General features: G+C 35.3%; 5 protein-coding genes across 8 annotated transcripts; 2 read left to right on the top strand and 3 right to left on the bottom strand.

The window, feature by feature from the left end:
- Window positions 1-693: 693 nt before the first annotated feature.
- Window positions 694-1,194, top strand: LOC140963288 (probable GDP-L-fucose synthase 1). Its single transcript, XM_073422574.1, has one exon. It carries the CDS (start codon window positions 694-696, stop codon window positions 1,192-1,194), a length of 501 nt encoding a protein of 166 aa, XP_073278675.1.
- A 1,114-nt stretch (window positions 1,195-2,308) lies between these two features.
- Window positions 2,309-3,189, bottom strand: LOC140962464 (uncharacterized). Its single transcript, XM_073421386.1, has 2 exons — window positions 2,990-3,189; window positions 2,309-2,906 (listed from the first exon to the last, which is right to left on the bottom strand). The coding sequence occupies exons 1-2, from the start codon at window positions 3,074-3,076 to the stop codon at window positions 2,481-2,483; spliced, it is 513 nt and encodes a 170-aa protein (XP_073277487.1). The 5' UTR covers window positions 3,077-3,189; the 3' UTR covers window positions 2,309-2,480.
- A 2,061-nt stretch (window positions 3,190-5,250) lies between these two features.
- Window positions 5,251-5,649, top strand: LOC140963287 (VQ motif-containing protein 25-like). Its single transcript, XM_073422573.1, has one exon. The coding sequence runs from the start codon at window positions 5,251-5,253 to the stop codon at window positions 5,647-5,649; it is 399 nt and encodes a 132-aa protein (XP_073278674.1).
- Window positions 5,650-6,907: 1,258 nt separating this feature from the next.
- On the bottom strand, window positions 6,908-11,076 carry LOC140963162 (uncharacterized). Of its 2 annotated transcripts, XR_012172664.1 has the most exons (8): window positions 10,765-11,076; window positions 10,211-10,237; window positions 9,108-9,188; window positions 8,770-8,899; window positions 8,019-8,316; window positions 7,875-7,929; window positions 7,214-7,505; window positions 6,908-7,120 (listed from the first exon to the last, which is right to left on the bottom strand). XR_012172664.1 is itself a non-coding variant. In XM_073422426.1 (7 exons), exons 1-7 carry the CDS (start codon window positions 10,885-10,887, stop codon window positions 7,431-7,433), a joined length of 789 nt encoding a protein of 262 aa, XP_073278527.1. In that variant the 5' UTR covers window positions 10,888-11,076; the 3' UTR covers window positions 6,908-7,430. The 2 variants fall into 2 exon arrangements, 1 of the variants encoding a protein (XP_073278527.1); XM_073422426.1 differs by having other exon boundaries at window positions 6,908-7,505.
- A 1,026-nt stretch (window positions 11,077-12,102) lies between these two features.
- LOC140963453 (probable protein phosphatase 2C 43) lies at window positions 12,103-15,976 on the bottom strand. Of its 3 annotated transcripts, none has more exons than XM_073422787.1 (5): window positions 15,831-15,976; window positions 14,519-14,910; window positions 13,722-14,086; window positions 12,682-12,918; window positions 12,103-12,583 (listed from the first exon to the last, which is right to left on the bottom strand). In XM_073422787.1, the coding sequence occupies exons 2-5, from the start codon at window positions 14,820-14,822 to the stop codon at window positions 12,347-12,349; spliced, it is 1,143 nt and encodes a 380-aa protein (XP_073278888.1). In that variant the 5' UTR covers window positions 14,823-14,910; window positions 15,831-15,976; the 3' UTR covers window positions 12,103-12,346. The 3 variants fall into 3 exon arrangements, with proteins under 3 accessions (XP_073278888.1, XP_073278889.1, XP_073278890.1); XM_073422788.1 differs by having other exon boundaries at window positions 15,793-15,962; XM_073422789.1 differs by having other exon boundaries at window positions 15,841-15,961.
- Between the last annotated feature and the right edge of the window lie 1,698 nt (window positions 15,977-17,674).

The following is a 17,674-nucleotide window of genomic DNA, read 5'->3' as shown; positions in this document are numbered from 1 at the left end:
ATAGGTGAGCGGTGAATCCCCGACTACAATGCACTGGCTCCTATATGTGTCGCAACTATACCCAACCTCGCCACCTGATGACTCTCCTGGAGTCGGTAAACGAGTCAAAGCACAGCCCTAGCATATAGAGCCTCAGTGTTGTCCCGGGTCGTAAGGACTAATGGTGTACAATCATAACCACGGACTTATCCTCTCGATGAATGATAACCACTTGGAAAGTCCGAGGGAGGGTTGTTCGGTATAATCATCATATGACTACCCATCTGCATGTTTGGACATCTCTATGCCCATACCAAGAAACTCAGTACACAACATCACAGATGCTAGTCTCGAGCTCAAGCGACCTTTATCCATGTTTTAGGCGGCTGAATCGACTAGGAACGAATTTAGATCATACAGTGTTTACAAATGAGTTTCAACATCGAATTACGATTCATTTGTATTAAAGTATAATCAAGGTCTTTATCTATGTTTGAAATCATGGGTATACAGATAAAGAAATAACAAACCATGAAATAATGAATTATATTAAAATAAAGATTGTTCTTTACAACTGAGTCAATAAAATCCCTAGTCAACAGTTGACTTGCAGGGCATCTACTCTAGCAGCCCATACCGGAATCTGCCCTATTGACCGCTCCATTAGAGCCCACAAACGAATGGTACGCCATCGCCAAGATCGCAGGTATCAAAATGTGCCAGGCATTTCGCATTCAGCACTCATTTAATGCGATCTCCGCTATGCCGACAAACTTATATGGGCCCAACGACAACTTCCACCCCGAAAACTCGCACGTATTGCCGGCTCTGCTTCGCAGGTTCCACGAAGCAAAAACGAACAATGTGGGTGAAGTAGTGGTTTGGGGGAGCGGGACGCCGTTGAGGGAGTTCTTGCACGTGGATGATTTGGCTGATGCGCTAGTCTTTATGATGGAAAATTATAGTGGATTAGAGCACGTGAATGTGGGGAGTGGAAAGGAAGTTAGCATAAAGGAACTTGCAGGATTGATCAAGGAAGTTGTGGGATATCAAGGGAAGATTGTTTGGGATTCAAGTAAACCAGACGGCACCCCGAGGAAGCTTATGGATAGCTCCAAGCTCGCAAGTTTGGGGTGGGAGCCGAAGATTTCCCTTAAAGAAGGACTTGAAGACACATACAGATGGTACTTGAAGAATGTTGTTGCGCAGCAATAGAGTCTATGTTGATTTTTGGCAATTTCATATTATCTCTTGTCCTGTATGAGCTGTTGGTATTCTACCCATTGATGACTTATAGTCTTGGGGATGAGGGCATCTATTTTCGACTGATTAGTGAAATGATTGTCACACTACATCGATAAAGAACCATTGTTCCATGTTATGAAATTGAAAATTTTTATGTTGTATAACAGTACAAGTATCAATGTATCATGAAGATTAATGGAGTTGGCAATTTTTTTATTCGACCACTGAGATTGTTAGTTCGATTTTTAATCTACATGAAGTTTTCTGTGGTGGTTGCAATATGTGGTCTTTGGTTTGCTTGATGACTTCTTCTGGATCTTAGTCATTTTGATTTGGTCGTTTAACATGTGCTCGTTTCTGAATTTTTTCTGAAATTGAATGCCTTTTCCGGAAGGTAGATTGAAACCGTTATTGAATCCTGCTGTTGCTGATCATTCTTCTATTGACTGCTTAGTCTCAGAGTAACGAAATGGTTATCATACTACAAAGAAATAAGGGTCTTTTTCAGTTAAAGTAGCAATCTTGGATGTCTTACCAGGGTATTCTAGTTGAATTCGAGAATCTACATCTAGAATCAGCATGTCTTAGTTTTCCACGTTAGAGTGCTGCAGAAATTATTATTTCCTTGAACTTGTTAATATATTTGACTTATTGCCGCTGCCTGCAATATGTCGCAGGAAAAATAGTTTTCTGTCGTCTGGCGTCTGCAAACTTTAGATGTGGTGCACGATATGTTGGTGGAAGTAGAAAAATAACGACATACAATTTTCTTAGTATGGAAAGGGTGTACCTAAAAATTCGAAAAGGGGGACTACCAGTGCTAAAACTTAAATGAGTAAAATCTTCTTGTGCTTTAGGACCTATAGTAACAATAAAAAAATGGGCTAACTATTTACAGAAGTAAAAACTACGGCGGCTGTTAGTATTACCCAAATAATACTCGGAACTTACCAAACTCACACCAACTAAGACACCTTCAATTTATTTAACCCGAATTTACCAACTCGTACTCCTTCGAGTTACCAGGTTTGTTATGTTCTAGTATATTTCATTCCATTTAACAAGGTAAATAACCTCTACATAAATATATAACAACACAATTTATTCACCGGTGTAGCAAATTACATCAGACAATCAAATACATTTCAAATATTAATACACACAAACTAAGGCTGACGCCATTATTTTCCATCAATCACAAACCCTTGAATAATACCGGGCTGCGATTCATTTCCAATACACAACCACACTATGCTTTAGAGAGTATGGCCTGTGTGGCCAGTCCCCGTCAGATGTCCACCCCCGATATGCCCAGCTCCGCCGGTGTCCGCACCTGCAGCTCCTCCATGGATCGGGTCCCCCGTCAGATGTCCACCCCCGAGATGCCCAGCTCCACCGGTCTCTACACCTGCCGGGTACTCGGCACCGGCAGCCCCTCCATGGATCGGTCCCCCGGCCGTGTGGCCTGGGGCAGCTGGGTGGTGGTGGTGTGGCCCGGTGCCTGTATTGGCGCCGCCGATGGCGGTGAATCCGCCATACCCACCGGCGGGTACCTCATGCCTGGCGGCCCTGTTCTGCTGAATCGCTCCTTGTTTCTCGCGCTCCGCCTCCTGAATCTTGACCTCTTTCTTTTGGGTTGCCATATCTTTCATCATAGGATCACGCGTCTTCGCCTGCTCAGCCTGATAAACAAACAAAAAAAGTTGAACGAAAAGCAAAACAAAACAAAGAAAACAGAACACGCCCATACATATACAAATAAAACCTTTTCTAGTACGGTGGCCTTCGTCTTCTCCATGCCAGCCCTGGCAGATGCCGCAACATTAGCCGCTGTTTCCTTCGCTGCCTGCATGTTTGTGAAATTCTGAAATCTTTCACCTCTGTAACACCAACTTCCCACAAAACGTAATCAAGATTGTCAGTAGTTTGAACTTGGATGAATCGGTAAGAGATTTACAAGGCTATAAATAGAAAGTCTTGATACATACGTGGAGATGGGAAAATGAAATATACAAGGATTTCTTGACAAGTGTTCAATACGTGTTACCTCGGATTGCAAAGTTTTGTTTTTTTTCCCAATTTATAATATCTCCGTTGTCTCTTTTAACACGTATTACTTAATCATTGTTTTTCAGAGGATTGTTATTGCAATGTCAAACGTAGCGGAAGATTCGATCTGTGCTCATTCCTGTCAGATAAACTTTTTTATTAATAAATATCTTGTAAAACAATCTCATAGTAATAAATAAATAAAAATATGATGAAAATTTTTATCTATAATATTATTTACTGAAAATAATTTTTTTTATCCTACACATCTATATTTCATGCTTTGATATAAATTTTTATCCTAGTTATTATGATCTAGAGAACATATAATTTACATTATTTCTGGATTAAAATTATGTGGCATCAAAAAGTCAAATTTATTTGAGATGAGGTCTCTTCTGAGACGGTCTCACGAATCTTTATATGTGAGACGGGTCAACCGTATCGATATTCGCAATAAAAAGTAATACTCTTAACATAAAAAGTAATATTTTTTATGGATGACCCAAATAAGATATCTGTCTCATAAAATACGACCCGTGAGACCGTCTCACATAAGTTTTTGCCAATATTTGGAATGAGTTCTTCTCTAAAATAAAAGAAACATGAAATGTGATTAGCTCATGTACTTGTATGGTACGTAAATCTTGACTTGGAACTTTAATTCTCAAACGGCTAATTATTATAAACTAACATTAGGCCATTATAAATTATAAATAACCGTGTGAAGACACGTTTATACATGATATATTTTAGGTTACGTAAATATCTCCATAAATCTGCATTAGTTTGGCTTGTGATTTTTTTGTTTAAATCGTCAAAATTTGATCTTTCTATAACAAGTTATTTTTTAAGTTTAGGATTTCTCAATGCTGTCGAAAAAATTAATAATAGTAAGTGTTTTGATAAAAAAAATGAATGATTAAAAATAAAAAAAAGAATGAATTTGGTATACCGATGCCAAAATAATATTTTTAGAATAAAAAGTGATCGTACGGATTTTTTAAGGAATTAATTGCACTGACTTTTTATTTTTCATTTTTAAGTTGACAAAAACTTGTGTGAGACGGTCTCACGGGTCATATTTTGTGAGACAGATTTCTTATTTGGGTCATCCACGAAAAAATATTACTTTTTATGCTAAGAGTATTACTTTTTACTGTGAATATCGGTATGGTTGACCCGTCTCACAGATAAAGATTCGTGAGACCGTCTCACAAGAGACTTACTCATTTAAGTTAGAGGATGATATTTTCACTATTGGATTTCAATATAAGACTCAGTCTCAAACTTGACATTTTGGTGTCAGATGAGTTGTAAAACATCATCTCTATTTCATTAAATTGCACCCTTTTAATCATGTAAATTGTATTTTTTTTTTTTAGTTAAAGAATGAGTATTTTGGTACAACGAGTTTAACTTCATCTCAATTTAAGTAAGATAGCTATAAATTATTTTTTAAGCCCGGAGTAATCAATATCAGTACTTATTAACGGACTAAAATAAGTGGACTGGGCCTGGCATTGAAACGGTCCTTGGGCTGTAATAGAACTCATTCGTTCCAGGAGGCAAGCCCATTTCAAGAAGTATTAATAATCCAAAATAAAATTTTAAAAAAATTCAACAATTCGAATGGGAATCATTACTTTTTCTGCCTTTTTTTCTATTGACATGTATATTCCAATTAAATCCCATAATTCGGATGTATAAGTCTCTTATTTAGGTACTATGCATTGACCCTCTCCTCTTCATCATGTCACGGTAAGTTTATTCAAATCCTTATCTTACAAAAACTTTAAAAATTTATATTCACTAATTAGTCTTTTTTTNTATAGAGGGAGGAAATCAAAACCCCATCATTTATATATTGATCTCCTCAGTTGGATGGATCAGAAACAAATTTTTGCCTGCCCGAACTCTACTACTGCTCCGTTTGTGTTATCCATGAACAAGAACTCACAGATAATATCCAAAAAAATGAAGCCAAGAATCCGAATAATACACTTGTTTGCGCCGGAAATAATTGAGATAGATGCTGCAAACTTCAGAGAAGAGGTGCAGAGACTCACTGGGAAGCCAGCAGACGATCAAAACACTTGCAAGAGGTCCAGGGTTTCAAGAAACTTACTGTTGGAGCCAAATATATCTTCAGCAAACAAAAGAAAGCTGGAAGTTGCCAGCATGAGGGCTGGACTTGATGATCATGATGGGATAAAGGGGGAGGGAGAGATTTGGAGGGAAGCATATCCAGGAGGTGGATTCTTGGGAAGATTTTCAGAGATTGAGTATGAATTCATGCAAGAGATTCATAAGTTGACATACGTGGAAAGTACTTCTCGAATGGAAGCATATGGACCTGGCTCCAACCCGAACTAGGCAATATAAATCTTGATTTTTCGAAAATGAAAAGGCCTTCACTGTCGTCCGTACTTGTTGTAGTATATATATATGCTTGCATTTGCTCCTCCATATATATATGGACTATACTTCTCCTTCATCAGGCTTGTTAGGTTGGTCATCGGCTTTGTTGTCTTTCTTAATTCTTATGTGATTAACCATTTTAAGGAGAATTGATGTTCTCATAACCAGACTGGCCGGTTCGACCTGTTCGACCGAAAACCGATTACGGGTCCGGTCCTGGACTTCATCCAAATAAGTTCATATTGTAAGAATTCTAAATGTGTAGTTGATATTAATAATACTAAAGGTAGAATGTTTTTTTAAAAAAAAATAAAATTAGCCTATATGAGAAGTAGACAATTAGCAAGTAAAAACTAATATATATTCAAAGATTCTTGATTTTATACGACTATATATATTGTATCAAGATTTATAAAAATGGGTGATATTGATGAAGTTGATATTTTTTAACCAGGTTCACACAATCATGAAATCTTCTTACTGCATACGTGCATAAAAAATAGGAACCCAAATCATATATTAATATCATATATCCAATTATCATCGACTAAGTATAGTTTAATTAATACCCAAGAGCTTGATTCGATCCAAACATGACGAAACACACAATTAAAGTACCTGTTTGACAGAAACAAAAAACATATTTTACAAGAAACAACCAATTACCAATACTTTTTGAAAATCCAATTAAAATTGAGATTGGTTACCAAAGGATAATAATTAAAAAAATAATCAACATAATCCTTTAAAATGATTCATGAGTCAAATATGTTAATTTGAAACGTACCATAGAAGTATTCCTATTTAATTGACACCGATTAAATTGAAAAAGGGGTATAATTCGCACATAACAAGCACCGCCTCAAGCAAAAATATTTTAGAACCGGCTTCTCGACCGTGTCTAAATTTGTCGATGATCACGAGTTTAATTCTCCGTTGCTATTACCAAAAAAATTAGAGATATAAAACTGAATCTAAACTATCAACTCAAAACTATATACCTCAGTATAAATTTATAACAATAACAGCAATGAATTTCATTGTCATATAAGAGTTGATATATGAGTTCATGGAGAGACTAAATGATCACGAGTTCGATTATCTCCTCCACCATTCAGTGTGTGACACCCTAATCAAGTTTGTGTGATGTTACTTACACTCGGTCTAGAGACATCATCAATATTCAATAGCCAGTGTCAAATATGTATTCATACACGTTCCATTCAAGTTGATGTATATTCTCATATTGTCATTATTATATGCAACAAGTAAAGAAAATAACCTCCCCCCCACCAATATAATATAATATCCATTAAAAATGGTCCAAGTTTCTACTTTCAAGAAACGAAGCTTTGATACCAAACCACTTGTCTCCAGTTACTCTCAACTTGCATACATGGCTAGTTGACGAACGAGGGATCATCTCCTGTGAAATGAATACAAGGGCTGGATGTCGAAACTCGGAAGGAAAGCGATTATTCATCTCAGAAAGATTAAAAAAGAACTTTAAGATCAATACCTGCAATCCTACAGTTGCAATGTGACGCTTATTGTTTTCTCGAATATGCTACAGTAAAACGATAACTTAAGGAATCGAATAAATTTACTCCTAAAGAACTCGGGTGAAGGAGATGCTAGCGGATACCCTCATGCTGGATCGAAGGGTGCAATTTTGATATGCTAGCAAAGAACTCAACCAAGAACTTGATATCAGTATGCCAAAATCACTACATTTCCTAATGTGGAGCAAGCTTATCACACAATGACTGATATGCCGCACTGCAGGACTTGAATTTCTGTTCGGCAACAATCTGTACAAGACATCTAGTTATCGCTTTTTTTTAAATATGGGAATTAATAAAATTAATCATTCAAGTGATCAATGATTAAAACCATATGCTCAACACTAAAAATAGTGAACAGTCGGCACTATAATGGGAAAAAGTTTAAATTACCGAGCTTGGCATGGATAGTTGTGGGCATATATAGAAAGTAAATTTTCGGTTTAAAAAACTGCTACTTGAAAGTAAAATGTTCGGTGGTAACAAAGTTGTTAAACGCGAGAATATAGTACACGAACACCCTGGTGAAAGTATTTCTTGTTGAAACGGAAAGAGAGCATTTACACCATTGATGCAAAATATGCAAGTGTAGAGAGCAACAAAACAACATTAAAATACCTTGTCAGAACCCTGGTGGCGATCTGGATGCCATTTCAATGCACTTGTCCGATATCTGAATAGAATAGAAATCAGGATGATACAGCAGAAAGAAAGGAATCCCCAACTGGAAATATAAGGTGAGAAAGTTTCACAAGATCTTACGCATTTTTTACATCTTCTAAATTTAAAGGACCCGATGCACTCAGTCCCAAGGCTAGCCGGTCAGAAGTTATATCCGCTACAGGTTCCACAGATTCTGAAGAGGAATCATATTCCTCGTCAAACCGATGTCTCCAACGGCGAGAACTCCTATAGTTGCTAGAGTAACCAGTCGAGTTCCTAAATTGTGGTTCATCGTCAGTTGTGAAGGACCAATAGAAGTATCGGTTTCCTCCAAATGCTGAATGAAAAATGCTCTCAAATTCAACATCATCGTCACCATCACAAAACTCAAATCCCCCTGAAAGTAGTCACATTGACCAACTTTAAATGAAGAAAACAGGTAATTGTGTCTAAAGAGAGTGTAAACTGCTTATAAGGATCTTTCTTTCAAAAAAATTTGAGCAAGAAATAAACGGCCATTTTGTGACTCCGGTGAACTGGCAAAACCTCTTTTCCACCAAGGACGAACCCGTGGGGGTGAGAGTAAAGATTCCTTGGATTGGGAAACTGAAATTCTGTATGATTTTTCCAAAAGCACATGTTTTGCAGCTCATGATGTATCAAGTCCCCCAACACCCACCCACCCCCATCTTTGGAAATGGGTCCGCCCCTGTTATTGGATACTGTCCATCAAGAACTACAACAAGAAGAACAGAGAGAAAAGACTCTTGACACAATTAAATTGAAAATTCATGAACAGGTGAGTTCATAAAACAGAATCGATATTGGAATGAATAAAAAGGTAGCTCACGTCTCCAGGTTTGTGATCTCCTATTTCTCATATTTCCCCTTCTAAAACCATCATCGCTGAAACTTGTTCTAAACCATGAGCCTCCTCGGCTTGAAGATTGATCATACTCATCCCTCTCGTACTGACAGCTCTGGTTCATACAAAACAAAGAAACTGTAAGGGAAACCATTAATCAGAGGTAGCTGGATGGATATTACCCCTGGACTATTTGTGATCGCACTTAAATGGAGAGAAAGGTGAAAACAGTGAGAGAGTCAGTTCTTAATTCAAACATAATAAGCCACTGCCACACATGTACTTGATGTAACAAAAGATTAGATAACTTATCAGATGTCTACCTGAAATAGCTGCTCTGCAAATTCACTGACATTGTATAACAAACTTTGTTTCCTGAGCCTTTTGGTATACTCGTTAAATTTCTGCAAAAAAGAATTTCAGGCAAACTGGCAGCTTAAGTTCCTCAACCACGTCTAAACTGTAGAACCATTGAACAATCCTTTGGCACAAATATGCATTAATTCCATTATGTAACTCTTTTATTTGTATCACACATTTGTTCATTAGATCCAAAGAAAAATATAAATGGAAAAAAATTGGACACAAATTAGAATCACTTCTAATGACACTGCAAAACTTACCAGAAAAAAGTGTGAAGAATACTGCATATATCCAAATCAAGACAAGGACATAAAATTTAACAGCAGCAGCATCAACTGACTCAACATTTCTACAACATGATTCAACTCCATAAATTTTATTTCAAGTGCATATTAGACAATGGACTTTCCAGGAACATCCATTTTTTGTGAATGGAGTACTCATTAACAAAGCAACGTGAAAATAAATGGCCCTGCTTGTAGATGGTCCTCGAGCTAGCACCTAGCAGCATCAACAATCGTGCCCGAAATTATCAACAACCCACTCGAAGCCTGGAAACTGAATAAAATATGGCATACTGCAGAATGAATTAAAAGAGAACTACAAGGGGTCATGTAACTGGATTTTCATTTCAACGGAATGAATATGGGTTGATGATTGGTTTATTTCATTTCATTTCAGCATGCAGCTTACTTTTAAAGTCCATGGAAGGAGTGCAATGAAATTTTTGTATGCTTATTCTCTTTTCCCATTTTCATTATGTTCCCTCCGCATACATTTTCTCAATTTGACCTCAATTCTTTAAGGCGAATGGATGGATAACCTCAATTATTCTGGGCCCTCAACTTACAATTTCCCAATTTGACCTCAATTCTTTCAATGATCTTTAAGGCGAATGGGTTGATAACACTTGAATTTTTCACAAAATAAAAAAACCTTCAACACTCAAATTGGGTGTTAACAAATGTAAAAAAAATTCCCCTTCAAACACAAATTTATTAATACATAAGTTCCCATGAGAAAAATAAAAACAGAAGGAGAAAAATAGATGGTGAGGACTCACCCTTGGTGAACTCTTAAAAGAACTTGCCTGCACAACAGACATAAAACAATGTTAAAACAATTAGTTAACATTCTGAAATTCATCCCGTCATAACATTTTGCACGTTGTTTCCTTAAACATCATTAAGTGCATGATAAAGATAATTTTTATAAACTATCTGCTAAAAGCTCAAATCTTTTTAGTTGGTATCACCAAGAAAGCTCTCCAACTAAGGTTATCTTTATATGTCATGAAATCCAACCCAAGAAACAACAGTTATAGAACTCAGAAACAAACCCATTGGATCCTGTACACAATTCCACAAGAAAGATCTCGTAATCACAACATAAATGCGCATAACCTTTTCTCCTTCGGACAGTCCTAAAGCTAACAGTTAGTTCTTTCATTCACAGATGTTAAGGATTGACAAAGAAATTATTGACATGTCGACCTTCTCACATCTCCGTCATAAATTGAAAAAAAAGCCCAGACCTTGCCGAACTGATGATGCATATGAAAAACAATCACCGCATCAAACAAACAAATGCCCAAAGATAATTCTCCAAAGGGCTTACAGAATCCCAATGGGTGCGCCTTCTTCGATCTAAAACAGGGGTGCAATGAAAAAGAGAGGCCCTAAGTTGAAAAGGGTTGGCTTGAGAATTGATTCTTGCGGCTGCTCTACCGGCTTTATTCATTTCCGTAATCCGTTCTCAAAATGGGATTTTCTCTTCCTTTCTTTGGTGGCCGGTGGGATCAAGGAGTGTTTCCTGAGGAAGAACAAGAACAAGAACAAAATGGGGTAAATAAATGGGTTGAACGGAGCCGCACTCTAGGGTGAGCGAGTGACTCGTCGAGCTTCGACTTCGAGCTAATTTGCCATTCATAATTTTCCTTTTTACACAAAAATTGTTTTCGGATAAATATTTCTTTGTTGTATTTTCATTTAAAAAAAATTTTTAAAATTTTATAATAATACGTCCGAAACTATGATTTCCGTGCATTCTACTTCTAAATTCTAATATATTTTTTCGGAGGTAAAAAGTCAAGATAATTTTGTTGTGAATGTTGTGTGTTGGTATATAACTTCATGAGTAGGTCTTTTATAATCTGATACGAGTCGATCTGATTCATATCTATAATAAAAAAAAATAATGTTTTTCACATTAAAACTAATATTTTTGGATTAGTCGGGTCGTGTCAGATATCTATCTCACAAAATTCATCTATGAAACGGTCTTATATGAGTTTTTGTGTAATATCAGATATCGTTTCGTTTCAAAGATGATATGATAAATGTTGTATTATTTTATGGACGATAAATCTATAAATAACGTAATGATTTATGATTTTGATCATTGGTAAAGTTTGAGTCGACGGTGAAATAAAGATTTGTAATATATTAATGTATTTATATCTTATATTTCACATCAATAGATGTCTATAATATTTATAGATTATTAAAGTTTTCGGTAGCATTAGCAAGAGTTACATGACAAACTAAATTCAATTTTTGAACTTCAGAATAAAGTTGAATGATCTACATCTCTGGCCCAAGAAAACAAGCGGTAAGAATGGTTTTTCAGAATCTTCAAAAATATCTGATGACTTAGGTTTCTTGGTTATGTGATTGCAGATATGGATGACCAAGGCAGAATATCCTGAATCTTGACCTTCCATTGTCTATTGAAAATGCTTTTAAAATGGAATTTTCAAGAATGAGATTGATTCAAATCTCTTAGTTGCCATCGTTAGTCTTTACCTTTTGTTATTAGTTTCCTATTGTTCTTCCCTCAGTGGAACCAAAAAATTAATATACCTGAGATGGTCATTTTCCCATTTATGATATACATATGCAGCAGAAACTGTGTGTTTCCATTGGAGTATAGAACAACGAATTTGAATCATGTCAAGAAAGGAAGTTTATTTATTGAACCAAGTGGGCATTAGAATTTGAAAGCCATTGTCACGAAATCACAAGTAATAAATAGAACTCACTGGTTCTGTACAAAAACAGACGTGTGAGAATGCGAAAATTGAGATAGAAAAAATCTTGTTCAAAGTAAATAAGATATATGAGACAAAGAGACAGCATAGGCAGAAACAATGAAATTCCTGAGCAAGCAACCTTCAATTTACGTTTGCACCACCAATGAGTTACTGAAAATTAAAAATTGATGGTCCATCAGCATCCACAAATCCTCGTACCGAAAGATCAGGTGGAGAGTTTCTGTTCGCCAACAAATTGTGGTCTATGAAGATGACGACAATGGTAATATCGTCATGAAAATGTCTCCTGACCCCAGGATCAAGTTTCTTGATTTCATTATACGGCATCTCCCTAGTCTTACCAGCCTTTCGCAAAGCTGATACAAGAAGTCTTCGAGCTATACCCTAATAGGCCATGAGATAACGGGAGAAGGCAAAAAAATTTATTGATTGAATTCGAGTCAAGAAAAGATTAAGATCAAATATAAGAACATGTAACATACCAGTCTTGGGTTATTGTGTACAATATCTACAGTCTCCTGATTTGTCAAGTGTTCCCAAAGACCATCAGAAGCAAAAATGATAAATTTGTCGTCACGTCGTAAGTCTCTTGTAGAAATGGCAGGATCTGCTCTTAGAACTGGACGACGAAGAGGTTCAGGAAGGTGAAATCTTGGAAAAGATGGATCCAGGGCAAACTCTGATCCCTTCAGATAGGCATCTCCAATGGATCTTGAAACCTGAAATAAAAAACACGGTAAAAACTTTGGGGGAAGAAACCAATGCCGGAAAGTGAATAAAAAAGTTCGTATTGGTAAAAAAAAATATACAAAATCTTGATTTATGGTTGTCAATTAACTTTAGCATATAGAACCGAGTAACAAGATTAACAATAAAAAAGAAAAGGGGAAAAATCAGAAGCTGGAGAATAGAACCAAGGGTTTGAAGGTTCTATGCCGAAATAATAGCAAATCAAAGCTGAACCATTGGATCAAACATGACTATATATATNATATATATATATATATATATATAATTATCTTCAAACTTCAATAGCTCATTCAAAAGATCAACAAAATAGATTGAAAACTTTATCCTCTATGAAACTAACTAAAGCCTTGCAGGAAAAAGAAATATTAAACCTGAGGCGTTGTTTTAACGTCGTTCCATTACTTCCACTGGTTTAAACATCCTATTTGAACTCGTCTTCAAAATTAAATTACCATAAAAAGTCTAAATAAGCACAAGTAGCAAAAGGTGAACAAATATCGGCTATATGGCAGATTGTTTTATAGGATGACATTATTTTGGTAACTGATTAGTCTGTACGTCATGACAATTCTCGATTAAGAATCTGCATTTCTTCAATGTATGGGAACATTTCAATTTATATCAAAATGTCGGTCCTTATGTTTCACAAATTTTAGTATAGTGAAATAATACTTCGTTAAGAGTCAGCCTCGGAGAGCATGAAGAAAACTAGAGATGTGTTTAATAACCCTTAGACTAATAAACGCTTCTCCATAGGTAATGGGTGGTAAACCTGAATAATGCCTTTGATGCGCCAAACACCTTGCTTTAAAACTAGAATTTGTGGATCTTCCGGATGTAAAGTTCTAAGTTCTTTTCTAACTTCCTCCATACTAGCATTATGATCTCTTGTCAGCTGCTCAGCAGCAATTTTGTTTGATCTGTCTAAGTAACCCATTACAGCTCTTGAATCCCCCAGATTAGCCATATATAATGTACTGTTCCAAATAACTCCAACTAGACAACAAGAACCGATTGCAGCAATTCCTGGTTTGATTGCATAAGCTCTTCTAACAAAAGTTAGAAAACCGTTCTCTGTTTCAGAATATGCGTTACTAATAACATCTTCGGAAATTTTACCATTTTCTCGAGCAAGTCCTGTAAATAGAAAGGGTCATTCCAAGCATTTGCAAACCCCATTCACAAACTTGTATAAAAAATGTGACAACATATATCAACATGCAGCTCAAGAAAGTTCCTCTTTGTGTGACAATACTTGCTTTATCCAGAGATGGAAAAATAAACAACCACAGAAAAAAAAAAGGTTGTATTTTGATGCAAGTTAAGCAAATTAGGGAATTAAACTTAAAACCCTTGATTACTCCCACATGAATAACTCGATTTTGAGCCCAAGTACTCCAACACATTAGAAACTGTTATAAGAGAATTCAGGTGGCAACTCAAAGCAAAGACTTAAAACATTTCACGTTATGTACACATAAAATTATGACTTCACCTCTTTATGAAAAAATTTGGTTCTCGCAGTAACTTAAGGTGATGATAGAAAATTGAAAGGGAATGAAGCCTTACTGAGTAGATGATGAAAGATGTGGTCACAAATGTATCTTGAAGCCTCAGGGCCACCATGGCCATCATACACGCCAGCAAAAGTCGCATTTCGGCCTGTCTCTACCTGGCTCTGATCCTCGAGAACTTCATTAGCCTGAACCATGGCAAATGAGAACTCGCCATGGGAATGCCTTTCGAGATCTCTAGACCAAAGAAGTGCGTCATCTGCACCTCCCAAATCCTCATCATCATCCTTGCTCATACGGGCATATCGACTGAACGGGCGCAGACATGTGGATACTGTTGTTCCCAACCAAGAACACATCCCTCATTTCCCTCTGATTCAGTGCAATCAAAGATTCTGACGTTGAAGCAGGGAACTAATCCACACAAAAATTAACAATTGCACCACACTACATAGAATGAGACAGTAAGACACAATAAGGCAAACAAACAAGAGTATTTATACACAAGCAAAATTTTAATTTCAAACAGTCAGCAAAGAACTATTCCAGAAAGCTCTAAAAAGTAAGACAATATGAATATAATGAATCCAAAAACAGGTTGTTCTAGAATCAAGGGGCGACAGTTAATATTTTAGATTAGGACACGAAGAGTAAATAATCCAAGGAAGACAAAAATAGAACTATATACCTGAAATTATATCACAAAAAAAATATATAAAAAGGTGTTCAGGTTTTGAAGGACAGGCGAACAAAGAAATATCACTTCTCATTACTCGACAAAATTGTAAAAAAAAAAAAATACGATCAGTATATTGATCTAGCGAGAGTTGACATTTGGCTGCTGAGATCAAACCCCACAACTCCAATTTTCAAGGCTGTATTAACAATACAGCGAAACCCAGAAGAGAGTAAAAAATAAACAAACACACACACAGAACTATGATCATTTAACAAAAATCAATCTTAGATTCAAAACTGCAATACGCATAGTACTTACAGTATAAGTTAAACACCAAAAAAAACTAGAAAACGGCTTGCAAACTTCTATTCAAGATGGTGCCACAGAAATTTGAAGAAAATAAAAGCAGGAAAATTAATAAAAACAACTATCCAATCTCCTAACTCAAATCTTGATAACAACAAACCGCAAAAGACAAAAAGAATTGATCAATGCAGACTACTGCCGACAAAATGCTGGATTTTTCAGCAAAGAAAAACCCCACAAAGAAAACCAAGCGACCATTCAATCAATGCGTAACAACGGAAAATAAAGGATTTATTTAATGTAAAAAAAAAAGTGGAGATCTTTAAATCTTGAACCAATCTTACATGAGATTAGAAGTTTGAAAAAAAAAATCGAATCTTGCCTGCAATGACTTGGAAAGAAAACGGATCTGGGCTAAAATTATAAGTGGGATTGGTGTTCTAGGAGGCGAAATATCAAATCTCTGAATTTATATGTGAATATTCCGCAGAGAGGACCGTCGAATAGAGGAAATTAACTGAAATTTGCTCTGAATATATTTAACATTTATTCAATTATCATAATTCAATAAATATTTTATGGTAAAATGAACCCAAATTCAATGTTTGGTTTGACTTTTAAAAAGCACATAAAATTTAAATATATTTTAATGTGATAAGTGGAGTGGTGTGGGAATATCATAATTAGCCAGGATTCCAAAGTTTCTTTAAATTTTATAATATTTAATTTAATTATAGAGTATGTCTCTTATGAGACGGTCTCACGAATCTTTATATATGAGACGGGTCAACCCTACCCATATTCACAATAAAAAAATAATACTCTTAGCATAAAAAGTAATATTTTTTTATGGATCTGTCTCACAAAATACGACTAGTGAGACCGTCTCATACAAGTTTTTGTCTTATGATACTTATTGATATAATTACTTGTTCGAATGGGAAAGAGTCGTGTATTTGTGTTATCTACCACGTAGTTTGATGTCATAATCTACGCAATTAAGGATTAATATGACGTATCTATATATGTAGATTAATATTTTTAATTTTATTTGTATTATATATATAGAATCGTTGACTTGTGTATGATATGTACATTTCATAGGATGATAATTAAGGTTGAAATGTATTTTTTTTTTTTAAAAGGTTTCACGTGTCTTAGATTATTATTATTATTATCGAAGGTGACAAAGAGCCATGTAAGCGCTAAATGAATGCCAATCTGAAAATGGAATATATCCTTTATCTTAGGGGAAAAGTCAACTTTTTATGGAGGATTCATCATATGTAGAGTGTTCTTTTACCTTACTTTTGGTTTGAAACTTGTGACATTCTGGAGGAAGAGGTGGACCAGAAGCCAATGAGCATATGTTTGGGGAGTTTGTGGCACATATTTTCTCTAATACGATTTACTTAGTTAACGTAACTTACAGAATATTGTGTTAGTTCGATGGTTTACTTAACGTATACCGAAGGATAGTGGCTTCGGGTTTGATTAAAAAAATAATAATAATGTTTATTTAGGTTTTGAATTTACCTTTATTATAATGAGATATATTCATGTGTTAAAATTTTGGTGTCATGCTCTGTTTTAAAAATTATATATATTAATAAAATGTTAAAATTTTAATGCAAGTTATATATAGTTCAGCGGATAGAGTCATTGTTTTTTGGGTTTGGGTTATAAGTTCAATTTCTTAATGAGGTCATTTTTTTATTCTTTTATTTTTCAATTTATATATCAAAATTACAGTATTTTAATCACTCACTATTTCTTATAATTATATTTTAATCCTCATTTAAATATGAATCAAATGAATTATAAAAAATATTATACAAGCACTCAACGCGTGCGTTGGTACACTAGTGTGTGTGTATATATATATAAAATTAAACTTTAGTTTGTCGGTCAATATCCCACGACACCTAATTACCGCTATAATAATCTAAAATTTGTCAACTCTGATTATTAATTTTTTTTTAAAAAAAACCATTTATTTACTCGAGTTTAATGAAATGAAGATTTATGTACCAACTACACGCATTATTATGTATACTAGGTAACCTAATTACTTAGGCACACATAATTCAGCACGACTTTATAGGTAATTCCCTCAAACACGCTTCTTCCCTTTACAAGGCAGCATCTTTCTCTCAGGAAAAGTGCTAGCTAAAAAGAGTTTCTTTTTTTTTTTTTTTTCCCATTTTTGCATTACTTTTCATATAT

Source organism: Primulina huaijiensis, chromosome 17 (genome assembly GCF_012295235.1).
Source record: "Primulina huaijiensis isolate GDHJ02 chromosome 17, ASM1229523v2, whole genome shotgun sequence".
Taxonomy (NCBI): domain Eukaryota; kingdom Viridiplantae; phylum Streptophyta; class Magnoliopsida; order Lamiales; family Gesneriaceae; genus Primulina; species Primulina huaijiensis.
The sequence above is the reverse complement of the archived record's forward strand: the minus strand, read 5'-3'. Positions and strand labels throughout refer to the sequence as shown.

Coding starts and splice junctions, on each gene's coding strand:
- LOC140963288 (XM_073422574.1), top strand. CDS start 694: ATGTGCCAGGCATTTCGCATTCAGCACTCATTTAATGCGATCTCCGCT.
- LOC140962464 (XM_073421386.1), bottom strand. CDS start 3,076: ATGCAGGCAGCGAAGGAAACAGCGGCTAATGTTGCGGCATCTGCCAGG. Junction 2,907..2,989: donor AGGCCACCGTACTAGAAAAG/GTTTTATTTGTA, acceptor TTTGTTTATCAG/GCTGAGCAGGCGAAGACGCG.
- LOC140963287 (XM_073422573.1), top strand. CDS start 5,251: ATGAAGCCAAGAATCCGAATAATACACTTGTTTGCGCCGGAAATAATT.
- LOC140963162 (XM_073422426.1), bottom strand. CDS start 10,887: ATGAATAAAGCCGGTAGAGCAGCCGCAAGAATCAATTCTCAAGCCAAC. Junction 8,900..9,107: donor TTGCAGAGCAGCTATTTCAG/GTAGACATCTGA, acceptor TGTATGAACCAG/AGCTGTCAGTACGAGAGGGA. Junction 7,930..8,018: donor TTAGAAGATGTAAAAAATGC/GTAAGATCTTGT, acceptor TATTCTATTCAG/ATATCGGACAAGTGCATTGA.
- LOC140963453 (XM_073422787.1), bottom strand. CDS start 14,822: ATGTGTTCTTGGTTGGGAACAACAGTATCCACATGTCTGCGCCCGTTC. Junction 14,087..14,518: donor CATCTTTCATCATCTACTCA/GTAAGGCTTCAT, acceptor TTCTATTTACAG/GACTTGCTCGAGAAAATGGT. Junction 12,919..13,721: donor GCATCAAAGGCATTATTCAG/GTTTACCACCCA, acceptor TTTTTATTTCAG/GTTTCAAGATCCATTGGAGA.